A 25,231-nucleotide genomic window follows, 5' to 3' on the forward strand; every position below is an offset into this window, starting at 1 on the left:
CCAGTCGTGTTTTTCTCCCAGCTGCCAGGGGATCATCCACCCCCACCAGGGTGCTGTGTTTCATTTCTCCCTTACTGATTACTGTACGCATTACAGTGGACTTTATTATATCATTTTAGAATTTTGCAATCCACCTCGAGTCCCAGTTAAGAAGACAGACGATAAACAGAATAATTTAAAATACGTGAAGTTCTGGCCCTTTCATTTAAAGGGGCTGCGCTCCTTTTAAATACCTTTCCTTCATTAGAAATAATGGAGGATGGGACACTTTCTTTTGGGGCTCACAGAATTGAAACCCCTGGTCCGAACTTTTTGAAACTGGGGGGGGGGGGGGGGTTGAAGAAAGGTGCCAGATGCTGTGCTGAAAATTTGGTGCCTCTACCTCATAAAACAGCCCCCCCCCCAGTCCCAGATACTCACAGATCAATTGTCCATTATATCCTATGGGGAGTGGCCTCCATAGGGTATAATTGTGTGCTCAGCAGACATTCCACCCCCCCTGCTTTCCGATAACCCTGAAGCGGGGGGACGGCCTCCAAATCAGGGGATCCCCTGCCCCTCAACTGGGGACTGGCAACCCTAAGCTTCTGTTTCTCTCCCTGGGGCTTGTGCAAGAAACCTTTCCAAAGGATCCTGGCCCAGGAATTGCAGCCACCTGTCTCTCTCCTTAGCCAGAATCCACTACTTGAGGAAGCTGCCTCCGAAGAGCCTACTGCACGAAACAAGCCCTCTCCTGTGAGCAGCAGCTTGCCTAACGCACACAGCAAAGGCGAAAATGCCACAAATGGGGGACTAAAAAGATTTCCACTGAGAAGAAACCCACAACTTCAGGGCAGCTTCATTGTCACAGCACGCATTCCCAAGAGGCAGACCACACAAGCTGCTTTCAGGAGGTGGCCCAGGCCTAGAAGATTTCTCAAAGGCCGCTCATTCCATTATGAAGCTACACTTGCATTCTTCTCAACCCCTGGGTTAAAGATTTGGGTTTATTTATATTTAATCAGAAACTGGAAGGGGGGGGGGGAGTGAGTTGCAGCTTCTGAAAGCCTTATGGGATGGGAGAGACCCTGTTAGCACAGCAGTGCCCTCTGAGGTAAAAAGAAAACAACCTTCCTAGACCCTCAGGACGAAACCTGATCCTCTTCAAGCAGAATGCAGATTATCTGTAGCTTTATTTGTAGGAGAGAAAAGGCTGGCTTCTGAGAGCACCAGCTACTGCCAGAAAGGTTATGAAATGAGTATTTGCTGAAAGCCAAACACTTGCCTTTTGGGCTCGCTTTCGACTACTTGTTTAATATATTTCCAGCAGAATCTTACACCAAGGCACACCCTTCTAATCTCTCCAGTTTCAACGGATGTGGAAGGGAGTTATAACTCTGTTTAGGATTTCACTGCGAATGGTAGAGAAAATTTAGCCTCCTTTCAGGAAAAGAAACAGGCTGTTTAAAAATTTTCAAGTGAATTAAAAAGGAAGAGTCGGGAGATTGCTCGAGACAACGCTGAATATGAGTTTTCCAAAGGAAAGACAGGCTCCCTCCGAGTACACGATGGGGTGGGGATGCAAACCCAGCATCCATTTCCTTATGCAATATGAGGAGTCAGGGCTGCCAGCTCTGGGCTGAGAAATTCCTGGACATTTTGGAGTGGTGGAGCCTGGGGAAGGGAGGGGATGTAGCGGGGCATAACGCCACCGAGCCCCTCCTCTGAAGAAGCGGCTTTCTCTAGAGGAACTGACTAGCTGTAATTCTGGAGATCTCCTGGACCCCCTGAAGGAGAGTGAACCTATGAAAACTCTGCTCCACAGCTACTCTAAATACCTTTTGGATGCTGTGCTGGCAGGGTTGCCATCTCCAGGTGATATTAGGCAGAATGCCAAAGGTATCGTAACTACAAACAACAAAAAAATTACTAAAACAATTTTTTCCGTAAATTATACTCAGAATGTGATCAAAGGTGTTAATAGAAAAGTTCACAAAATTCATTTGCAAAATCCATACAAAACAAGCATCAGTTCTTAAAGCAAATATCCTCTCTTCCAATATAATTTGAGAAATCCATGTATTGTATCCATACACCCCATGGGAAAAAAAATATCTGCATTTGTTAGCAGCTTCGTTGAATCTTATCTGGACACTGAACAGCTATGATCACTGGCACCATTTCTACTTGGGGACTCTCTGGCCCGTAACCAGGGGACTTCCAGGGGCAATGCCTCCGGGGCACAACCTGCCTCTCCCCCCCTTTTTTTTTTGCCATGGCTGAGCTTGCAAAGTGTAATCAGCAGCAGCAGCAGCTGTAAGAGCTGAGCAGGGCACAGTGCAGTGCAGCAGCAGAAGCAGAAGGCGGAGAGGAGGGCGGCAGAAGAAGGCACATGGAATGGGTCAGAGGGAGACGGATGGAGTGGCTGCCTGCAAAGTGCCGGGTGGGGGAGAGAGGGAGGTGGAAGAAACCCCCCCACTGCTTGCACACAAGGTGCAGACCCTTCTTGACTCCAGAGTTTAAGGGTTAGCTACCTCGACTTGGCCACTTTCAGAGCCTCTAGCTTTTTTCCCTACCCAGAAAACTTCTGAGAAGCAGCAAGCCCCACAGTGGATGGGAAAGGGAGCCCCCACCTTTTAAAACCCTGGCTATGCCCCTGGGGGGCACCAATGCCCACTTCATAACAACAGAGACTCTTTTGTGCTCAGTTTCAAACCCTTAGTGCTTCATGGTTTACACGCAACTGCAGGTATTTCTGCCCCCAATATTCACATAAATACTGCTTTCACCTTCCAGGTGGGTGGCTGGATATCTGCTGGAACTACAGATGGTCTCTTGAGTGACAGGGCTTTTTGTGTAGCAGGAACGCCTTTGCATATTAGGCCACACACCCCTGATGTAGCCAATCCTCCTGGAGCTTACAGTAGGCCCTGTACTAAGAGCTCTCTAAGCTTTTGGAGGATTGGCTGCATCGGCAGGGTGTGGCCTAATATGCAAAGGAGCTCTGCTACAAAAAAAGCCCTGGTGACAGAGATCTGGGGAAAATGGCTGTGATGGAGGGTGCACTCTCTGGCATTACACCTGCTGAGGTCCCTCACCAGGCTCCACTCCCAAATCTCCAAAACTCCTGACCTAGAACTGGCAACTGTAAACGTAAAGCAGGCATATAGTCAGTCACATGGTCTGGAGAGCCACCCCTAGACACAGACCCCTCCTCCTGCTGAAGTCCTCTTCTTTCTAAAAACGCAGGTCTTCTCTTTCATACTTTATGCCCTTGCTAAACTCTGATGTGGCGTGGTGAGGGGGACAGATTAAAGCAGAGGGTCCCTAACCTTTTCAATCTTGTGGGCATGTTTGGAAGTTTGACACACGGTGGTGGGCATAAGCACGGGTGTGTGCGTGTGTGTTTGTGTGTGCGCGTGTGTCTAACTGCTATGCAGTAGGTGCCTATGCCTGCTTAGTTTTTATAATAATAATAATAATTTTTAATTTATATCCCACCCTCCCCGCCGAAGCAGACTCAGGGCGGCTCACATAGTATAAATACAAGTTTTATGTTATTTATAGTCTGCTTTTCCCACTGAGACTCAAAACAGATCACACAGCATGATCCAATGCAACCAGTAGGATGAGATATCTAATAAGCCAAGGCTCTGCACCCTTTCTGAGCTTGTGAGCACCTCTGAAATTCTGATACATGGTGGTGATCGCAAAAAACTGCATGGCTGCCGTAGGAGGCAGAACAACACACGCAGGGGAATCACAGAAACATAGGTCGTTTTCGCACTCACCTTAATCAGCAGCGACGACCCTCTTCACCGCGCAGGATCTGCGCGGATTTCGCACTAATTGCCGCGGAGCGCCCAGAAGAGCCGGAAAGTCCCGGCGCTTTTGCGGCGCAAATGGAAACTGGTTTTTGGCGGTTTCCGTTTGCGCCGCAAAAGCACCGGGACTTTCCGGCTCTTCTGGGTGCTCCGCGGCAATTAGTGCGAAGTCCGCGCAGATCCTGCGCGGTGAAGAGGGTCATCGCTGCTGATTAAGGTGAGTGCGAAAATGACCATAGAGTTGGAAGGGACTTCCTGGGTCATCTCGCCCAACCCCTTGAACAATGCAGGAAACTCACAAACATTTCCCCATAAATTCACAGGATCTTCATTGCTGTCAGATGGCTGTCTAGTCTCTGTTTAAAAACCTCCAAGGAAGGAGAGACCTCAAAGGAAAGAGAGCCCACCACCTCCCAAGGAAGCCTGTTCCACTGAGAAATCGCTCTGTCAGGAAGTTCTTCCTAATGTTGAGCCAGAAACTCTTTTGATTTAATTTCAACCCACTGGTTCTGGTCCTACCTTCTGGGGCCACAGAAAACAATTCCACACCATCCTCTAGATGACAGCCCTTCAAGCACTTGAAGATGGTGATCATATCACCTCTCAGCCGCCTCCTCTCCAGGCTAAACATCTCCAGCTCCTTCAACCTTTCCTCATAGGACTTGGTTTCCAGACCCAACATCTTTGTCACCCTCCTCTGGATCCGTTCCAGCTTGTCTATATCCTTCTTAAAATGTGGTGCCCAAAACTGAACACAATACTACAGGTGAGGTCTTACCAGAGCAGAGTAAAGCCATACCATCACTTCATGTGATCTGGACACTATACTTTTGTTGATACAGCCCAAAATTGCTGGAGGCTCTGAATGTGGCTCAAAACTGCATTTGCCTTTTTAGCCACCACATCACACTGTCGACTTATGTTCAGTGTATGATCCACTAAGACCCCGAGATCCTTTTCGCACATACTACTGCTAAGACAAGTCTCCCCCATCCTATAGCCATGCATTGCATTTTTCCTACCTAAATGCAGAAGTTTACATTTATCCTTGTTAAAATTCATTTTATTGGTTTTAGTCCAGTTTTCGAGCCTGTCAAGATCATCCTGTATCCTGTTTCTGTCTTCTACTGTATTTGCAACCCCTCCCAATTTAGGATCATCAGCAAATTTAATAAGCATTCCCTCTATTCCTTTATCCAAATCATTTATAAAGATGTTGAACAAAACAGGTCCCAGAATAGATCCTTGAGGCACTCCACTTGTCACTCCTCTCCAAGAGGATGAGGAACCCTTCACAAGCACTCTTTGGGTGTGATCTGTCAGTCAGTTGCAGATCCACCTAACAGTAACAGGATCCAACAGAACCGTTGGGTGCAATTCATCTGGCCCCGAGGACTTAGTTTCATTTAAAGAAACTAGGTGTTTTTGTACTACCTCTATGCTGATCCTAGGTTGGAACTTCATACCCTCCTTATATGTTCTGTTTTTATTTATTTATTTAATTCCTTGGATTTATATCCTGCCCTCCCCACCGAAACAGGCTCAGGGCGGCTGAACACCGTTGAGCCATGCTGAGCACCGTTTCCCTCAGAAGAGGAGGAAAAGTAGGAATTGAGCAGTTCCGCCCTCTCTTCATTACCTGGTACAATTTCATTTTCTTGCCCTCGCACTGGGCCTACCATATCCTTGCTCTTTTTCTTACTAGTCTGGACATAAGAAAAGAACCCTTTGTTGTTGTTTTTAACATCTTTGGCCAGCCTAAGCTCATACTGAGCTTTAGCTTTCCTAACTTTTTCTCTACAAGCACTGGTGATTTGTTTATATTCATCCTTGGTTATAGGGCCCTCCTTCCAATTCCTAAAGGAATCTTTTTTTTATATTTTTCAAGTCTTTAGAGAGCTGTTTATGGAGTCACTTCGGCTTCTTTAGGCTTTTTCCATTTTTTCTTCTCGTAGGAATCATCTGTGATTGCGCTTTCAGTATTTTGCTTTTAAGAAACTCCCACCCCTCACTCTCTAAAGTGCAGGGCTGAAGAGGAGTAATTCAAAAGAATATACCTGGGTGGGGTGGGGGCGGGGGGAGAAGTGTGAAAGACTAAAATCAACACTGAGGTGGCAGCTGCTGCTGGAACATAATTATTTTAATTGGCTCCTTTGATCAGATCTCCAATGGTCAATCAGAAGCTCAGCTGGGTAAGGGGCCCTGTGTGGCCCACTCACTTTTTAAAAAATGCTTGGTGAACACCAGGAAAGGTGCCTGTGAGTGCCCACGGGGGCACCACGTTGAGGATTCCCGTAATAATGTAACAGGGCTACAAAAATCTGGAACAAAGCATAGAATATGAGACATGATATATTAAACAACACAGAGAACAGCATTACATAAGTATAAAAACAATGTCACGAGAGTAGGACAATATATACCACTGGGTGTGCCATCTGTAATACATGACTGTAGTATACACAGCAAACAGATAATACTTACACTTACACAGTGATAATGGAACCCCGAAAGCCAGCCTAGGTTGAGATGAGAAAGCCCTCGGCTTACCTGTTTTATGCACTGCAGCCGGTCATTGGTCTGCTGTATGTGCCTGTCCATAGAATTCATTTTGATTGTCTCCCACTTGGATTCTACCTGAAAGCCATTAAAATCCTTCAAGCTGCAAGACATAAAAAAAAAAGAGAGAGAACGAGAAAGATCGTTAAAGGAAACAAGGGTCAGAGACCGTCTTGCCAAATCCTCAATGAAACAGAAACCTCTTCGGGACCGTTTTCCGCTTAAAGAGAGTAAGAGCCCAGTCTTCAATGCAAAGGTTTGTCATTTTGTTGGGAACGATAACGTTCCAAAGTCACATAACAGCCGCAATAGGGTTGCTAATCCCCAGCGGGGGGCAGCCCTCCTCCACTTCAGGTTTTCAGGAAGCTGACTGAATGTCTGCTGGCCACTCCATTATACCCATGGAGACTGATTCCCATATAGTATAATGGAGAATCAATCTGGGGGGGGGGGCTGTTTTTTGAGTTAGAGGCACCACATTTTCAACATAGCCATCTGGTGTCTCTCCTCAAAAAATCCCCAAGTTTCAAAAAGATTGGACCAGGGGGTTCCACATCTATGAGCCCTAAAAGAAGGTGCCCTTATCTTTCATTATTCCCAAATGGAAGGAAGGCATCTAAAAGGAGCGCAGTCCTTTTAAATGGGATGGCCTTTGGAGCTCAATCGGGCTTGTCGCAACCTGGCTCCTGGCTCCACCCCCAAAGTTTCCTGGCTCCTCCAAAGTCCCCAGATATCGATGACCTTAAGCTGTAAACCAAGGGGTATCATCATGTAGCAGCCTGGTTCTGAATCTCCTTCCCCTTCACATTTAGGCCATCATTATAATTTACAATGGATCATAATGCTGGGTTTGCCAACCTCTGGGCTGGGCCTGGATCTCCCAGAATTACAACTGATCTCTAGATCTGGAGAGCCGGTTTGGTGTAGTGGTTAAGTGTGCGGACTCTTATCTGGGAGAACCGGGTTTGATTCCCCCCTCCTCCACTTGCACCTGTTGGCATGGCCTTGGGTCAGCCATAGCTCTGGCAGAGGTTGTCCTTGAAAGGGCAGCTGCTGGGAGAGTCCTCTCAGCCCCACCCACCCCACAGGGTATCTGTTGTGGGGGAGGAAGGGAAAGGAGATTGTGAGCCGCTCTGAGACTCTTCGGAGTGGAGGGCGGGATATAAATCCAATATCTTCATCTACCTCACAGGGTGTCTGTCGTGGGGGAGGAAGGGAAAGGAAATTGTGAGCCGCTCTGAGACTCTTTGGAGTGGAGGGCGGGATATAAATCCAATATCTTCATCTACCTCACAGGGTGTCTGTCGTGGGGGAGGAAGGGAAAGGAAATTGTGAGCCGCTCTGAGACTCTTCGGAGTGGAGGGCGGGGTATAAACCCAATATCTTCATCTACCTCACAGGGTGTCTGCTGTGGGGGAGGAAGGTAAAGGAGATTGTGAGCCACTCTGAGACTCTTCGGAGTGGAAGGCAGGATATAAATCCAATATCTTCATCTACCTCACAGGGTGTCTGTTGTGGGGGGAGGAAGGTAAAGGAGATGGTGAGCTGCTCTGAGACTCTTCGGAGTGGAGGGCGGGATATAAATCCAATATCTTCAATATCTTCTTCTAGATGACTGATGACACATGATTTTGTATTTAGAAATATGGTTTTAATATGGTTAAGTGAAAGAAAGAAACACACACACACACCCTGAACATAGAGTACATCGAAAGCTGTCAGGACGGACTGCTTGCACAAGAAATATGAAACAACCCCTCAGAAAACTAAATAAATGTTTCTGTATCAGCAGCAGCTATTAGTGCTCTATACTTTCCAAGCACAAGGTGGAGCACGTCATTTCTCAAATAGCCAGCTGCATTTAAACAAATTCCTACAGAAAAACTCTGGGATAAGAATTCACTCCCTGTTGCAATTTTTATTTTTTTTAGCAAAATACCCACAGAAGCGTCTCTACAGCTTTGCCCTTTTAGGACACTGTCACCTGAAGATCAGTAAATAATGTGCCTCAGTGTACATCCAGCTTACAGATTTTTTTTTCCTTGTGAACGAAAAAAAAGCACTAAAAGCCTGAAATCACTTCTCAAAAGCTTATTTTAAAATGAGGTAAAAAAAAAACACACGCAACAACCTCAAGCAACGTAAAAAACTGATCTATGGAAAGGTGAAGGAAGTGAAACATTACAGTTGTCTGTAAGAGGGTGCTGCTGAGAATGGAGTTCAGTTCACCAGATAACATTTATCTCACCAAAAATATATGTCTGAGGTTGAAAAATATGTTTGATGTTGAAAAATTCCTCAAATACTAAAAAATGTTGTGATTAATAATGATGTAATGTTTGAAATAATGATGTTTGATACAGTCTCTGAGAACTGTGAAACACTTTGTTTCATTACAGTTTTTTTACCCCAAGATACACCACAATTTGGCTTGGTATAGTGAATATATCCAATACAATTTGTGTAAAACAAAAATTCACACTTCTGTCTGTTAAAGACAAAAGCAGACATAACTGGTGGTGGTGGGATCCATGTGTATAAGTTCTGTGCCCACCCTTCACATCTAAAGAGAGTTTTGGGTGTGTTTTTTTAAAAAAATAAAAGCAAAGTGCAGGCAAGTTGAGACAAATCCTTCACTCTCCCTGCTTTGCTGTGTTCATAAGGATTTTTTGTTCGGCCTGTTTCCAGTACCATTACTGAGCCTTCCACTGATGTTGCCTCTTGGTGCTGGTACTCGGAGATTTACTATCTCTGCGTGTGGATGTTCCTTTTAGCCACCATGGCTAGCAGTCTTTGACAGTAGTCCCCTGAATTTGCTTAATTCCCTTTTAAAGCCCCTTTTAAATACTGGAGGCCAGCAGGGAAGGTAGCTTGGTATATAGCTCAGCCTCATCAGATCTCAAAAACTAAGCAGGTTGAGTTCTTGGAAGGCTCTTCAGAGGAAGGCAATGGCCGACCACCTCTGCTTCTCTCTTGCCTTAAAATCCCCTTACCGTGTTCCTATGTATTCCCGCTCAAAAAAGTACTACTTCCCTGGTAGTACTTGCTTTTTGTCCGTCCTGAACCTATAGCCCATCACCTGCCCTGTGTGCCCCAGATTTCAAACATATTGTCTCTTGAGTGTTCAACAATTAAAAAACCTCCCAATTAGAAGGATAATGTTCTTAAAATACACCTGCCTTTCTTAATTCCAGCTGTGACTCAGAGGCAGAGCATCTGCTTGGAATACAAAAGGTCCCAGGTTCAATCCCTGGTATCTCCAATAAGGATCAGGTTGTAGGTAATGTGAGACCCTGGAGAGCTGCTGCCAGTCTGAGGAGACAATACTGACTTTGATGGACCATGGTGGTGGTGGTGGTGGGGGGGGGGGTCTGATTCAGTATAAGGCAGCTTAATGCATCCATATGGTCCATTGCAGCAAACATATACACAGCGATCTTTCACTGCTTTTGGAAAAATTTCACTGCTTTTGGAAAATTCCTACCTGGGTGAGGTTCCAGGGCAGGATTTCCTGTATTTTAAAAGCATTTTCTGTTCTGACACTGCAGGAGAAAGCTTCCCCTTTTTTGTACGATTTTAGTCACCAAAACCCTTTGGGTGGCAGGTTATATTTGGTTCCAGCACTAGTTACTGTTAAAGACTGGAGCCTGGGGAACAGGTTCACATGAACTAGGCAGGTACCCATGATTCTCTGAAACACGCAGGAGCTGGACCAGATGTGAAGTAATTTGTCAAAGAAAAAAAACCAACTTGTTGGAAAACATTCAATGAAAAATTGGAAGTTTGAAAACCACTAAACCATGAAGTAGCAGCACTGTACCAAACCAGGTTTTAAATACTGGGCTAGGAGCATTACATGGTTTTGCCTTAGCCACAGTTAACATCAATGCATAGTGAATCATCCAATCCACCATCCCACTGAAGCCTGTGGCAGGAGAACTACTCAGTAGGCTATGGCTCCTTACCCATCACTCAACCATGGTCAGGTGTGCACCATGGTTGTCTCAGCCAGTCAACATCTGTGCAGATGTTTCAATGACTCATGCATCCCACCGCCACCCTTAAGCATATGAGACGTGGAGTGCTTAGCAGGCTGTGGATCTCCAGCCATCCCTCATCTATGTTCAGCCAGTGAGCATCAGGCATGAAGCAGCGTGACAGCAGTTACACCAGGGAAGGAACTCAGAGAACAGCTTTCTAGGCACATCAAATGCCTCTGGAACGCTTCTTTCCCCCTCACTGGCATTACACAAAGGGAGATGAGGAAACAGCACAAACGTTCCAGTGCTAGAAATGGCTGGAGGTGTTTCATCAATCAGACAAAACTGAAAAATCCGCTCTATGCCTCTAATATACTGAGAGGCATTTAGCAAGGGCTGGCAATTGCTATCTATTAAAGAGCTTTGATTAAGAACAGCTAGACTTCAAACAGGGTGGGAGGAGACTCCGACAACTAATTGATCTGTTCAGTAATCAGGAAAGAACTGGTTCAAGTTAGGGGGCGGAGTTTAATTCTGATGTATCTATTGTAGTATTAACATATCCAGGGGGGCTAAAATGAATTAATTAAGAGGTTTCAAGTGGCATTCCTTCCAGAAGTGGTGGGCAGTAAAATCTGTCCTCTTGCTTGGTTGTAGAATTTTTTAAAAAGTTGCCAGTTTGAAAACTGCATTTAAATGAGTTTTCATCTAGAATTTGTTTCTGGACAAGTCAGAACATGCATTTCTCTTCCTTCTCGCAAAATAAGGTTCACAATATACACAGCTAATACTACTCAAGTTTTGCCTGCAGCATCTCAGTCGGCACACAGAAATACAAAGTTCACAAGTTTACCCAGAGTCTGGCATGCAATGATGAGGAAACGCTGAGTCCTGTGGCTGCCAGGTCCTTTTTGGCCACCAGCAGAGGATCAGGGTAGGGTTGCCAGATCCATGTTGGGAAAGTCCTGGAGATTTGGCAACGGGCCTTGGGGAGGATGGCAGTGGGGTCAAATGCCACAGCATCCATTTCCCCACACATCAGTTTTCTTTAGTGGGGCAGACCTCGGCCATCTGGAGATGAGTTGTAATTCCATAAGATCTCCAGGTTGCACCTGGAGGCTGGCATCCCTAATTGGGTTCTGGTTTTTTCCTCCCTTAAATGAATACTGTTTTAAAATTCAGTTGTGAAGTTTTCCCCAAAGTTCATTTATGCAAGAGCTTACAAAACACTGGATCCTGAGTCAGCATAATTCACATCCTGAGCAATGATAATTCTGAGCCTGAGTCAGCATAATTCAGGTCCACTCACACCAGCATAATCATTTTTTTTTCTTTAACCAGCCAGATTTTGGGGGGATTTTGTGTGGGTTTTTTGTTGATCAGTCTCCATAGGCTGCATTTAGTAAGCACACCCCCTTTAAAAAGGCATGCATTATTTTGGTGTCCCCCCACCACCCAAATGTGCAAAAAAAGGCCTATTTTCAATATGCAAGTAAGTATAAGAAAAGCCTCAGAGTTAAAGAGCACCAGTTCCTTTCAATGCAAAAAGCAGCCCGCTGACATTTGGAGAGGTTGGTGAGTTCAGGCTTTTGCTTATCAGCTTCCCTGGGTAGGAAAGCCCTTCACTCCTTTCCCCAGGCACAGCCGGCAGAGGTCTCTCTTTTCTACCAAAGTGGAAGAGAGACTTTCCTGTCCTACTTTTAAGCCTTTTACAAGTCCCTACAAATCCTTTGCCACTGCTTCCTAACAGGGAGCACTAAAACTGACAGTGTCTGCCTGACCTTGTGGTTATTGATTAACTATCTCCTCGTTTGCTGCCATCTTTCACACCTCCCGGCACTCGCAAATAGAGAGCTAAGGAGTCACAGCCATGCTCCGTGACAGCGATCCTCAAAAAGGACTGCCTTTGGCCGAAAGAGCCATTTGATGAAAAAAAAAAAAAAAAAACCCACCCCACGACATTCTAATGTCAAGACGAAATACCACACGGATCCCGACAAATTGTACGGTTTAATAAATATATATGCTAGGCTGATTCAACACAAATGGGAAAAAAAGAATTAGAGGGGGAAGTAGAGAGGGAGATAATTCTTGTACAAGGTTAGGGTACAAGCAAATATCAAATGCATATTAAAAGGGAAGGATTGAGGGGAAAGATGGAGGGCAATTGCTATATTGATTTTTCTTTTTTGCTACAAGTTTGAATTCACAACATCTGACGGTAGCGTGATGGAAGGCTTTATTGCAAGCAGCCGTCTGTACCACTGAGAAGCCGTAAATATGCAGGAACACTAAAAACTGTTTGCCACAAGCTCAAACAACAACAGCAGAGCTTGTATCATTCTTTTCCTTAGAACAGCCACAGAAACTGAGATGATATTATCTCACAACTAATCTGAACCTGGTAACTACTGTGTAGGTTAAACATCCCCCCTCCCCCCGCACACACATACACAAACACAATGAGGCCAGGCACAGGCTGAGAAGATTCCCTGGGTTTACAAAAATAAAACAAAATAAAGTAATAAAAAAATCTAGAACTATTTTGTTTCATCCTCCCCCCCTAAAATTAAATGCCTGGTTTGCAAAAAGAATCTAAAGCCATTTAATGTTCATCCCCTGCCATTAAATTTAAACGCTGAGATCTCAGGAGCCATCTTAGATTGCCCAGGCAACCACAGGCAAACAGAAGGGATGTTGTGTGCAGTTGCCCGGGCAACATAAAATGGCTCCTGAGATCTCATGAGGTAGCCTCATGAAATTTCAGCGGTCTTTACTCTGCTCTGAAACTGAAAGAGGGTCACAAAGGAGGAAGACAAGAAGTCATGAAGAGAGGGAGGAAGCAGAACAGGAACAGAAAGAGAGAAAAAAGGAGGGAGCCGCAACCTTGATGAATCCAGGAAGAAACTTTTCCCCACTCAAGCATAATGCCACAAATTGTAAGGTTGCACGGGTGGAATGCTCATTTGTAAGGATGAACCCATGAAGCAGTCGGATACCCTGTCAGACTACTGGTCAGTAAAAATCAGCATGGTCTGCACTGACTAGGCTTGCCAATCCCCAGGTCCTAGCGGGGGTTCTCTCGCTTTCCCAGGCTCCCGGCAGGGGAAGCCCCGCCCCCACAGCCGCCATGTGCCTTCAAGCAGTGATGCCCCTCCTGGGTTCTTCGGAAGCATCTTCTGCTCCAGCAAGGAAAGCCAGGAATGGCTCTTTACTTGGAGGAAGAGATGCTTTGTTGAAATAGCAGTGCCAGGAAATCTTCTGGTGGGTGACATGGCACCACCAGGCACCATGTTGGAGAACTGCTGGATGAAGGAATTGGGGAAGGGTGGATCCAACCATCTTCCAAGGAGCTTTCTTGCAGCCCAGTGAGTCCACCCCTAACTTAAGTGTCAAGTTGGCAGATTCAATAATGAGTCTTTGTTGATAACAAAGTAACTAGTTTGTTGATATCATGGTTCTCGACTACAGGGAGATTGAAAGACTAAAGATCATACAGTAGAATGCAATCATATAAGGTATACTTCAAAGGGATTCTTGAGAGAGGGGTACTATGCAGGGCACATTCACACATTGATGTTACAATTTCTTTCTCAGGCCTGGTTTGGCCTTGAGCGTCTCTTGGCTCCAACTTCCCCCCCCCCCATGCCCAGCCTGAGAAGGTCCAATCTCTTTCACATATTCCCATTTCAAAGCACAACTACATAACAAAGGAAAGGAGGGGGGTGAGGAGAGTTCAAGCTAGCAGCATTGGCATACAGTATGGCTTTACCCAGGATGCTTCTCTCCTGAACCAAAGATTGAGTGCAGGCCTGACCAGACTCAAAGCAGACTTGACAAAGACCCCTTACACAGGAGGCAGGATTTAGGAAAGATGGAGGGCAAGCACTATATTGATTGAGGGAAGTGCTAAGAGAAGGGTAGGATTCAGTCCAGCGACCGGTTCAAGTACATTCAGCAAGTATTATTATTATTATTCCTAATCTTGGCAATGTGCAAGGGCACAATGTCATAAAAACAATTCACAAGCTAAAAAACTATTATACAGCTTAATGAATCAAAACTCAAAAATAGGGGGGGAAATCAAAATCCCAGGTGGAGTCCTATGAGTTTTCTGTTCCAGTTCTGGACTACCAGGGCATCTTCTTGGGTGGATGGGGTGGGGAAGGAAACAAAGCGTCATGGGGAGGAAGGAGGGTGCCAGCCAATAAAAGCATTGCTGCCCTTAACCAATAGCTTGGTGGAACATCTCTGCCTTGCAGGCCCTGCAGAACTGCATAAGATTCCATAGGGCCCTGGTCATTTGGCAGAGAGTTCCACCAGGTCGGGGCCAGGACCAAAAAGGCCCTGAGCTTGGTTGAGGATAGCCAGACTTCGCTAGGGCCAGGAATCATCAGTAAGTTATCAGTAGAGCACAAAGCTCTCTCGGTACATACCAGAGGAGATGGTCCCGCACATATGTTGATCCCAGATGGCTGAAGATCTTAAAGGTCAATACCAAGACCTTAAACCTGAGTCAGTACTCCATTGGGAGCCAGTGTAGCCGGTGCAGCACTGGTTCAATATGTGCTGTCCATGGCATTTCCGTCAGGACTCACACTGCTGCATCCTGGACCAGCTGGAGTTTCTGGGTCAGTCTCAAGGGCAGGCCAGTGTAGAGGGAGTTACAGTAATCTAGTATGGAGGTGACTGTTGTTTGGATTACAATGGCTAGGTCAGGGCCTGCCAAGAAAGGAGCCAAGAAGGCACTTGCACCCAGATCTCGCCAATCTAAATCTAAGACCACACTACTGTGAATACTATGTTTCATGTTTGTTTATTTAGTTCGTTTGTGCCCCACCTTTCTCCCCACAGGGGGACCCAAAGCAGCCCACTTTGTTCTCCTCTCCTCCATTTTTATCTTCACAACTCTCCTGCAAGGGAGGACATGCCTGAAAAAGGCAATTGCATCCCCACCATTTACGCAAGAAACAGTTCTTAATCCCCTCAAGAAATACTTCTTTCCAATTAAGAAGAGTTTTCAGAAGATTCTCTCAAAACACCGTTTTCGCCCCCCCAAAACCTGAGGAGCTGCCTGAGGTTTGAACATCCATCTCCTTTTTATCCCTCTTCCTAGATGTGATACTTCAAAAAGCAAAATAAGCAGCCTGGAAATGTCAGGTGAAAGGTCACTTTAATCATTAAACACTTGAGGGGTTTGGGGGGGGGGGAGAGGAAGTCAGCTTCCGGAAAGCTTTATTTACCACAAGTGACTCCACAGCAGCCGCTGTGGCTGGATGCTATTAAGGGTGGCGGTGGGGAGGACCAGATGCATGGCAGAGGAAGGATTTGCCATGCCAGGCGAGGGAAAATAGATATTTGCGCAACGCGGCTTTCCATTGTCACTCTACAAATGGGCAATAATCCCCAGAAGACTTTCTATCATCTTTGGACTCGGAAAGCCAACGAGCCAGGCCGGTGTGTCACTGCGCCTGCCCGCTGCCTCGTGCAAGCCGTGGGGGGCTGGAATGGATTTATTTAATTTATGGTGGCTTGAGCTGCCGGTGAGGGCGGTCATGCTGGGCTGCGGGAATCTTCCTCTAGCCCCGCGCGCTTTCTAATTTCCCCCCTCCCTCCACCCCAGTCCATGTTTATTAGATACCGGCACACACGTACAGCCCTCCCCTCCCCCGCCAGAATGGTGGCACAACCCCATAAGCTTTGAAAAAGAGAAGAGCTGACAGCTTGCATAAGCAGGGCCGCTGGACTCCACTGGGAGCGGGAGCGGCGGTGCGCAGAAATTGTTCAATCATCAAGCACATCTGCAGCCTGATTAGAAAAGCAAAGAGGTGGTGGGGTTGGGCTGTGCGGAGCAGGCAGGCCTGGGATGTGGCCTGTGCTAGGAAGAAGAAGAAGAAGAAGAAGAAGAAGAAGAAGAAGAAGAAGAAGAAGAAGAAGAAGAAGAAGAAGAAGAAGAAGAAGAAGAAGAAGAAGAAGAAGAAGAAGAAGAAGAAGAAGAAGAAGAAGAAGAAGAAGAAGAAGAAGATACGCACACAAAGAGGGAACAGAGCAACACTGGCACCTCTCTAGTCAAGTATGTCAGCGCTGGATACCTGCCTGCTGGCCACTGATCACTACAAGAAGGCTTCTGTCTGGTGCTGCTTAGGTTTTGAATGTACTAAACAGAAACAGTTACATGCCCAGGGGTGGCCAAGCTTGCCTAACATAAGAGCCCCACGGAATCCATGGAATAAGCGTCAGGTGTTTGAGAGCTGCAAGACATTTGCCCCCACAGATGGAAGAAAGACATGGACACAAAGGGCTGAGCAAACTAAACTACAAGAATTGAGTATCAGATATTCAAGAGCTGCAAGGAAGGAAGGCAAATAGATGGGTGAGGGATAAGGGAGAGAGAGGTGGAAAGAAAGCAACTTTAAATGCATTCTCCAAGCTGCCAGCTGGCTTGGCAAAATGATTTAAAGAGAAAAATGCCTTCTCCAAGCCAGCCAGTGAGGTAGTGAGGGCTTCAAGAGCCACACAATATATGCGAAAGAGTCACGTGTGGCTCCCACGCCACAATTTGGCCACTCCTGCCCTAGACCCAGTGTTCCTCCATGAACAGAGAGTTGGTCCTGCTTCCATCTGGGTTTGGTCTGCGGGATTTCCCTGCCTCTTGGATTCAGATAACACAGGCTGGATTAATGCATCATGAACACATAAACAGATGAGCTGCCTTGTACTGAATCAGACCACTGGTCCATCAAGGTCAGTATTGTCCACTCAGCCTGGTAACGGCTCTCCAGAGCCTCAGTCAGGGGTCTTTCATATCACCTACGACCTGGGTTTTTTTAGGAGATGCCAGGGATTGGATTTAGGGACCTTCTGCATGCCAAAGGTAGATGCTCTACCACTGAACCATGGTTTCATCCATAAATCTGAACATAGTGAGTTGACCATGTTCTTTCTTTTCAAAGTTTGCAGCAGCTCTACTTTCCACCTTTTCAGCTCATCAGAGGGGGGAGGAGAGGTGCTGTGACAGAGCACCTGCTTGGCATTCAGAGGCTCCCAGGTTCAATGCCCAGCATCTCCAGTAAGGATCGGGTTGTATGTGATGTGAAAGACCTCTGCCTGAAACCTTGGAGGCCCAGTGCCAATCTGAGTCTCGATGAACCAAATGGTCTGATTCAGTAGAAGGCATTGTCATGTATGTTCTTGTATATATGAAGAGACAATGCATTAAAGGAACATTAAAGAAAAGAACTATATAAATGCTTCCTCATCATTCAAAGGCCAGCACTTCTGATTCTCTTTCTACTTTGCAGGTAGCTGAGCACATGTGGACCTTCCCAGCACTACAAAGACTTATGCCCGACCATTTAACTTCTCTTTGCCAGTGACACTGTGTGCTAAAAGTAGGGTTGTCAACCTCCAAATGGGATCTAAAGATCTTACTACTGATCTCCAGACTACATCGATCAGTTCCCCAAGAGAAAAGGACTACTCTGGAGGGTGGACTCCATGGTATTATAACCTACTCAGGTCCTTCCTCTCCCCAAACCTTCCTCTCCCCAGCTTCTACCACCAAATCTCCAGGAATTTCCCAACCTGGAGTTGGCAACCACTTCCAAAAGCAACAAGGGGCTTTCTTCTAGGCCCACGGATACCATCAGCAAAACTCTGATCCACGGAGGCATACCTTCACATGAGCACATGAAGGACAGGTTTCTTACCTGTAACTGGTGATCTTCGAGTGGTCATCTGTGCAATCACACATATGGGTATTCCTCCAGAATGGCCCTGACCTCGGAGAGTTCAAAGCAATCTTGATCGTAGATCTGGCGCGCCTCCCCCTCGTCCTGGGGCGGAGCCACCGTTTGCGCATGCGCGGACGAGGGGGGAGGCGTCTGGCCACTCAGTTTCTTCCCGCCACCGGACAGGTGGAAGACGTGCTAGGTGAGTGTCCAGCAGCGGGGAAGGCTGGGTGGGTCTGTGTGATTGCACAGATGACCACTCGAAGATCACCAGTTACAGGTAAGAAACCTGTCCATCTTCTTCGTGGTCTCTGTGCATTCACACATATGGGTGATTAGCGAGCTATCCCTTCGGAGGCGGGTGCTGGATCTGTAAAAAGTATGCAAGGTTAGACCAGAATGTAATGAGAGTGGTACTTACGGTGGTCAGTCGAAGATGGAGCGAAGTACAGCCTGTCCGAAGGAGGCATCACGCCGGGCACGAACGTCAAGAGCGTAGTGCGAGGCGAAGGTAGACGTGGAGGACCAGACCGCTGCATCGCAGATGTCCTCTATAGGGATGCCCTTCGTGAAAGCTGACGAGGTGGCGACGGCTCTAGTAGAATGAGCTCGTATGTGTTGCGGGACTGGTTGTTTCGCCAGTTGGTAGCAGAGTTCTATGGTGGCAACGAGCCACTTAGAGAGCCTCTGAGTAGATATTTTGCTACCCTTATTATGGGTGGCGTAGGTGACAAAGAGTCTCGGATCCTTACGGAATTCTCGAGTTCTGTCTATGTAGAAAGCTAGCGCTCTGCGCGCGTCCAAGTTGTGGAGAGCCCTCTGGCCTGCGTCCGAGGGGTGCTGGAAAAAGGCTGGTATGGTTGACTGTTTCCCTAGGTGGAATGGAGAGACGACCTTTGGTAGGAAGGTCGGGTCGGGGCGAAGGACCACCCTGTTACTGTGAAAGATTGTGTAGGGTGGGTCCGCCCTCAGGGCACAGATGTCGCTAGCCCTCTTGCCTGTGGTGAGAGCCGTGAGTAGTGCTGTTTTCCACGATAGCAGGTGTAGTGGAATAGATGCCATGGGCTCAAAGGGTGGTTTCATGAGCTGGCTGAGCACTAGAGAGAGGCTCCAGGTTGGAAGGATTTGTCTGACAGGAGGGTGTAGGCGAATGATGCCCTTGAGGAAGGCCTTCGTGGCATGATGAGAGAAGACTGTTGTTCCCCCGATGTGGGGGTGGAAGGCAGAGATAGCTGCGAGGTGTACCTTCAGGGAGGAGTATGAGAGGCCTGTTCTTGAGAGTGCTAAGGTATAAGTTAATACCTGAGAGATGGTAGCGCAGTTAGGGTCAAAGTTGTGTTGAGAGGCGTAGTGGGTGAAGCGCTTCCATTTTAGTAGATAGGCTTTCCTAGTGGATGGTTTTCTAGAGTTCAGTAGGACTTGGCGAACGTCCGGGGGAAAGTCTAAAAACTGATTCTCCAGGCCGTCAATTTGAGGGATGCCGGGTTGTGGTGTAGGACCTTCCCGTCTTGTTGGGAGAGGAGGTCCTGTGCTTGTGGGAGGATTAGGAATGTCCTGTTGGACAGAGACAGGAGGGTGGTGAACCAGGGTTGGCGTGGCCACCATGGGGTTATGAGGATGCAGTTCGTGCGGTCTGTTTGGATTTTCTGCAGGACCCTTGTGATGAGTGGGATGGGGGGAAACAGGTAGTGTAGTTTTCCCCTTCCAGGTTTGGAGGAATGCATCCCCTCTGGAGAGCTGGGATGGTGGACCTCTCATGTAGAAGTGGGTGCACTGGGCATTTGATGGTGAGGCAAATACATCTATGCTCGGGGTTCCGAAGGTTTTGAAGATTTGTTGGATGTATTGAGCGCTGATAGACCACTCGTGGTTGTTGGTCGAGTGGCGGCTCAGGGCATCCGCCTGGGTATTCTCGGTCCCTGGTAGGTGAACGGCCGTGAGGAAGATGCCCTGGGTGATGCTCCAATGCCACAATGCCAGGGCCCTCTTGCAGAGTCTGATGGAGGCGGTGCCTCCCTGTCTGTTGATGTAGAAGACCGTGGCGATGTTGTCGGAAGTGACCTGGACGTGCTGATTCCGTAGCGATGGGAGAAAGGATCTCAGCGCTTTGTGTACTGCAAGGAGCTCTAGGCAGTTGATGTGGAGGGACCGCTCGTAGTCCGACCATTGGCCTTGGACTGTGAGGGTTCCTAAGTGGGCTCCCCATCCCCACCTGGAGGCGTCCGTGGTGACGATCACTGAGGGGGGGGCTTGTTTGAAAGGCATGCCCGTGCGGAGGTGATGTTCCATCGTCCACCATTTGAGGGATGTTACGATGTGCGATGGAAGGGTCAAGAGTGTAGATTGGTGCTGTGTGTGAGGATGAAAGGTCCTGACAAACCACATCTGCAGGGGTCGCATGTGAAGTTTTGCGAAGCATAGGACTGCGGTGGTTGCTGCCATTAGGCCTAGCATCCTTTGAAACGTTAGGGCTGTCTGGGAGCGCTGGGCAATGATGGTGTTGGCCAGAGATTGTATGCTGAGTACTCTGTCGTGCGGTAGAGAGGCTGTTTGGGAGATTGTGGAGATGTCTGCTCCTATGAACTGAATTCTCTGAGTGGGGGTTAGTTTGGATTTTGATAAGTTGACCTGGAGGCCGAGTGTGGCCAAGAGGGAGAGGGTAGTGGAGACGTCCAGTTGGAGTTGTTCCCTTGAATGGGCGACGATCAGCCAGTCGTCTATATATGGGTATATCGATATGCTCTGTTGTCGTAATGATGCGGCAACCACTGCCATGCATTTGGTGAAGACTCTCGGGGCCGTCGATAGGCCGAATGGGAGAGAGCGGAACTGGAAGTGTTGCTCCCCGACGGCGAATCTGAGAAATCTTCTGTGATGGTGGTTGATTGTGATGTGGAAGTAGGCGTCCTGTAGATCTATGGATGCCATCCATGAGCGTTCTGGGATAAGCGGAAGGATTGCCTGGAGTGTGATCATACGGAATTTCTTGTAGGTGATGTGGAGGTTTAGTTTGCGAAGGTCGAGGATCGGGCGGAGACCTCCGTCCCTTTTCGGCACCAGGAAGTAGCGGGAATAGAACCCGGTGCGATGGTATTGGGGTGGGACTGGTTCTATCGCGTTCTTGTCTAGCAGGGACGCGATTTCTGTCTGTAGCGGTGCGGACGATGGGGTGGTAAGAAATCTGTGATGTTTCTGGGTGGATGTGAATTCTATTAGGTATCCTCTCTGTATGATGGTGAGGACCCAAGCGTCCGATGTTATGTCTCTCCAGGCGGAGTAAAACTGTTGTAGACGGGTGTGGGGGTTTGGCTGAAGGAGGGAAACTGGACGTCTCGTGGCAGGGTGGTCAAAGAGACGGTTTTGAGGTAGCTGCGGTCTTTTTGGAAGTTTGCGTGCGTGGTCTGTATTGAGATGACAGCTTGGACTGGGGGGTTTTCCGTCTCCATGAGGTTTGCTGTCTGGGGGACTTGGTACCCTTATGGTAGGTGGACTTCCAGTTCCTCTGCCTGTTGAACTGGGGTTGTTGTTGGGAGACCCCCAAGCGTTTCGCCCGTTTCCTGCCGTCATCGACTGATGTGAGGATGTCGTCTGTGGCTGCGTTAAACAGTCCAAGGCCGTCGAAGGGTAAGTCCTCAATCTTATATTTAATGTCCGGTTGGAGTGACGAGGACCTAAGCCACGCATGTCTGCGTAAGGCTATAGCTGAGGCCAAGGCTTTGGAGGAGCACTGTGCAGCATGGCGAGCTGTGTTAATCTGCTGCTTGCTCAGTCTTGCTAATTCCTGTAGGGCGTTAGAGGCTGGTTTTCGTGATTCCTCGGGTAAGGAGGGTATCAGGGTGTTGAGATAGGTGGTTAGGTTGTATGCATATGCTGAGAAGCATGCCGTGTAGTTTTGTATCTTTGTTGCAGCTGTAGTGAGCGAGTATATCTTTCGCCCTATAGTATCGAGCTTCTTGCCCTCTCTTTCCGGGGGTACCGGGTGTCTCGTCTGTTTCGATTTCGAGGAGGAGTGAACTATTATGGAGTTGGGAGCCGGGTGGGTGAACAAGAACTTTGCATCCGGCGCGTGGATCTTGTAAAGGGCTTCGACTCTTTTGGAGGTTGGAGGTACCGATGCCGGCTTGTCCCAGGCTTCCTTGAGTGTCTCGAGGAGGACGGGAAGCATAGGGAGAGAGGAGCTTGCTGGGAGGTCTGAATGTACGAGGTCAAAGACGACGTCCGAGACCCTGGGTGCGTCTGTGTTAAGCTTCAGGTTCAGCGAGTTCGCCATATTGGAGACTAAGTCAAGGTAGGATTTCGGACCCTCTGATGGAGACAGGTCCGCCGGTTTAGCTATATCGGAAGCCGGGGATTGTAGGTCCGACCCCGAGGAGCGGTCGGATTCGGAGAGTTCGGCTTCGGAGTCGTCGTCGGATTCGTGCTGTAGGTCTGGTTGGGTTTCTACAGGTGGCAGCTGTTTGTTTGTCGCAGTGTGTATGGAGCCCGGTGGTGAGGGCAGTTTCGGCTCGAGGTCGAGGCGACTGCGTTCGTCATGGAGCTGAGCGAGTGTGTCGTAGTCGAGGTGGTGTGTGCGCGGGGACGCTTCGTAGTGTCGGGTTCGATCGTGTCTGTCCGCGCGGTCTCGGTACCGAGGGGAGTCATGGTAGCTGTGGTAGTGGCGCCCTCTCGAATCCGAGCGGTAGCGGTCGTGAGAGGGGGATCGTCGGTGCCCTCGTCGGGTCCGGGGAGAGCGAGATCTAGATCTCGACGGGGAGTAGTAGGAGTATCTCTCTCTACGGCGGCTGTGGGAACGGTGACTGCGGCGGCTGCGGGAACGTTGGCGGCTGTCCCTACGGCGGCTACGGGAACGTTGCCTACGGTGGCTGCGGGAGCGTCGGCGGCTGCGTGAGCGTTGGCGGCTGTGAGCTCTTGGTGTGGGTTGCCGTGGTAAAAGGACTCTCGGAGTTGAAGGTTCCCTGGTCAGGGATTGGGCTTCCAGCGGCTTAGAGAGATCTACGAAGGCGCGGGGGTCGAGTGGTTGGTGGCTCTTTGCAGGGGAGTGGACCTCGAGTATTTGGTCGGGTGGAGAGGTCGTGATTGACGGCGACTTGGAGGAGATGCGCACAATCTCCAATGGTGTGATGTTCGGCGTCGGCGTCGATTTCACTGTTGGTGTCTTTGGAGCCGAGGCGGAACTCGTGGTCGGGTTCGATGTCGATCTTACTGCGGTCGAGCTCGTGGCCGGGTTCGAGCTCGTGGGTTGCCCAGATTGGTCGGAGGGTCGATGCGCAGACTTGGTTTTCTTTATGCTGGCGGTGCTCGTCGGATCCACGTGGGCGGACTCGGAGCGGTGACGCTTCTTGGTGCCGTCCGACTTTGTGGTATGTTTGCCGGACTTAGGCTTGCAGGGACCTTGAGCCACGGAAGCTGCCGGCTGCGCCGTTCCCACGTGGAGTGGGGAAGATGGCGGAGGCTGGTGTTGCGCGCCATGCGGTCGGAGGGAGGCTTCCATTAGATGGCTCCGGAGTCTCGCGGCGCGATTCTTGCGGGCCTGTTTGCCGAACTGGCTACAGTGGACGCAGGAATCCGTGCGGTGGGTCTCCCCGAGGCAGAAAAGGCAGAGGGAGTGCCCGTCAGACGATGGGATCTTGGCAGAGCAGCGCGTGCAGCGTTTGAAAGTGACCTTGTCCCTTCCTTCCATCCGCTCCCGGGGGGGGGGGTGAGGGAGAAAGTCCGAAAGATAGTGAGGAGGGGTTTTTTTTTTTTATACGATACCAGGTGAAGATGAAAGACTGAAGTAGGTTGAAGAAAGAAGTAGTTTGCTGAAGATTGCAATGAGGAAGTTGGAGATCAACGAGGTAGGTGCGATCGGGTCAGCGGTAAGGAAGAAACTGAGTGGCCAGACGCCTCCCCCCTCGTCCGCGCATGCGCAAACGGTGGCTCCGCCCCAGGACGAGGGGGAGGCGCGCCAGATCTACGATCAAGATTGCTTTGAACTCTCCGAGGTCAGGGCCATTCTGGAGGAATACCCATATGTGTGAATGCACAGAGACCACGAAGAAGATCCAGCCTTTCACTGGATCAGTTCTTTCAACTGAAGGTGCTGAGGGCTGAACCTGCTCTGTCACTGAGCCATGCCACCACTTCTACATTCTACTTTGGCCAAAACATTTCCTATCAGTAGTGATGCCTTTCTGCCACAAAGGGAAGTGCAGATTTTTAACACAAATCTTCCTTATCGGCCTGCTTGAGGAAAGCAGGCATGTAATGAATTCCCAGGGAATGACAGGCCGCAACCCCGGCCTCCCTTTCAATATCCCAATGGTTGCACTTGCTTAATTTGCCACCCGGTTACCAACTGCCATGTTTGTGTTGTCCTTGCATGACGGCTGCTCTCAAGCGGCCCACAATTCATACTGAGGCAGCCCAAGATATATTGGCTGTTAGCTTTGTGCTAATTGCCAACCACTGAGCAATCAAAGGCATTGTTTCTTTTACTTAATTATCCACCCCCTAGAAAAGCAATACTATTAACCAAACTTAGCAGAGCCCACTGAACACAGAGGCTGATCCCTTGCGATTGTTCCTGAAGATGCACAGAATTGTATGTGGCACAAAGGCTGACCACTCCGACACCCTGCGAACCATCGGCGAGAGCAGCCTGTGTAACCCAGGAATCAATGTGTCACTTGCAGAGAGCAGGCGCATTGCGGAAAGATACCGACAGAGCAAATAGATAAATGGATCCCACTCACTGTGGAATCTAGGAAAGGGTTCCCCCGCCCTGCTCTCACATCACAAAGCGATGATTCGAAAATGTTGCCGCTGTAAGGGTTGAAAGTCCTTGCAGTTTGCTAACTGGGGTTCGTAGAAGGCCCAGTTGTAGCCCCTGGTTCTGTACCCCACAGCCTTTATTTATTCCTTTCCATGCCGTCTCTTAACAGAGCACACGAGGCAGCTCACAGCACAACAAAATCAATGCTGCCGACAACCATGTTTAAGTTAAAATAACAATGAAGGGGGAATTCAGTAGCACAACAAATATTTGAGCCTGCAAAGAGAGCAAAGTATGTCTGTGGGGAGTATTACTACGTGTTACAAATCTTCATTCATACCCCAGTTTTCTCCCCAGTGAGGATCCAAAGCGGCTTGCGATATTTTTCCTCTCCTCCATTTCACT

General features: G+C 48.4%; 1 protein-coding gene across 1 annotated transcript in view; it reads right to left on the bottom strand.

Annotated features, from left to right (window-relative positions):
- Window positions 1–25,231, bottom strand: part of ZMIZ1 (zinc finger MIZ-type containing 1) — a 565,771-nt gene that overhangs the window by 264,924 nt on the left and 275,616 nt on the right. Inside the window, exon 5 of the mRNA XM_060241000.1 lies at window positions 6,354–6,465. Within this exon, the coding sequence (XP_060096983.1) occupies window positions 6,354–6,413 (60 nt within the window). The 5' untranslated portion in view covers window positions 6,414–6,465. The remainder of the gene's footprint in view (window positions 1–6,353; window positions 6,466–25,231) is intronic.

Source organism: Heteronotia binoei, chromosome 6, assembly GCF_032191835.1.
Source record: "Heteronotia binoei isolate CCM8104 ecotype False Entrance Well chromosome 6, APGP_CSIRO_Hbin_v1, whole genome shotgun sequence".
Taxonomy (NCBI): domain Eukaryota; kingdom Metazoa; phylum Chordata; class Lepidosauria; order Squamata; family Gekkonidae; genus Heteronotia; species Heteronotia binoei.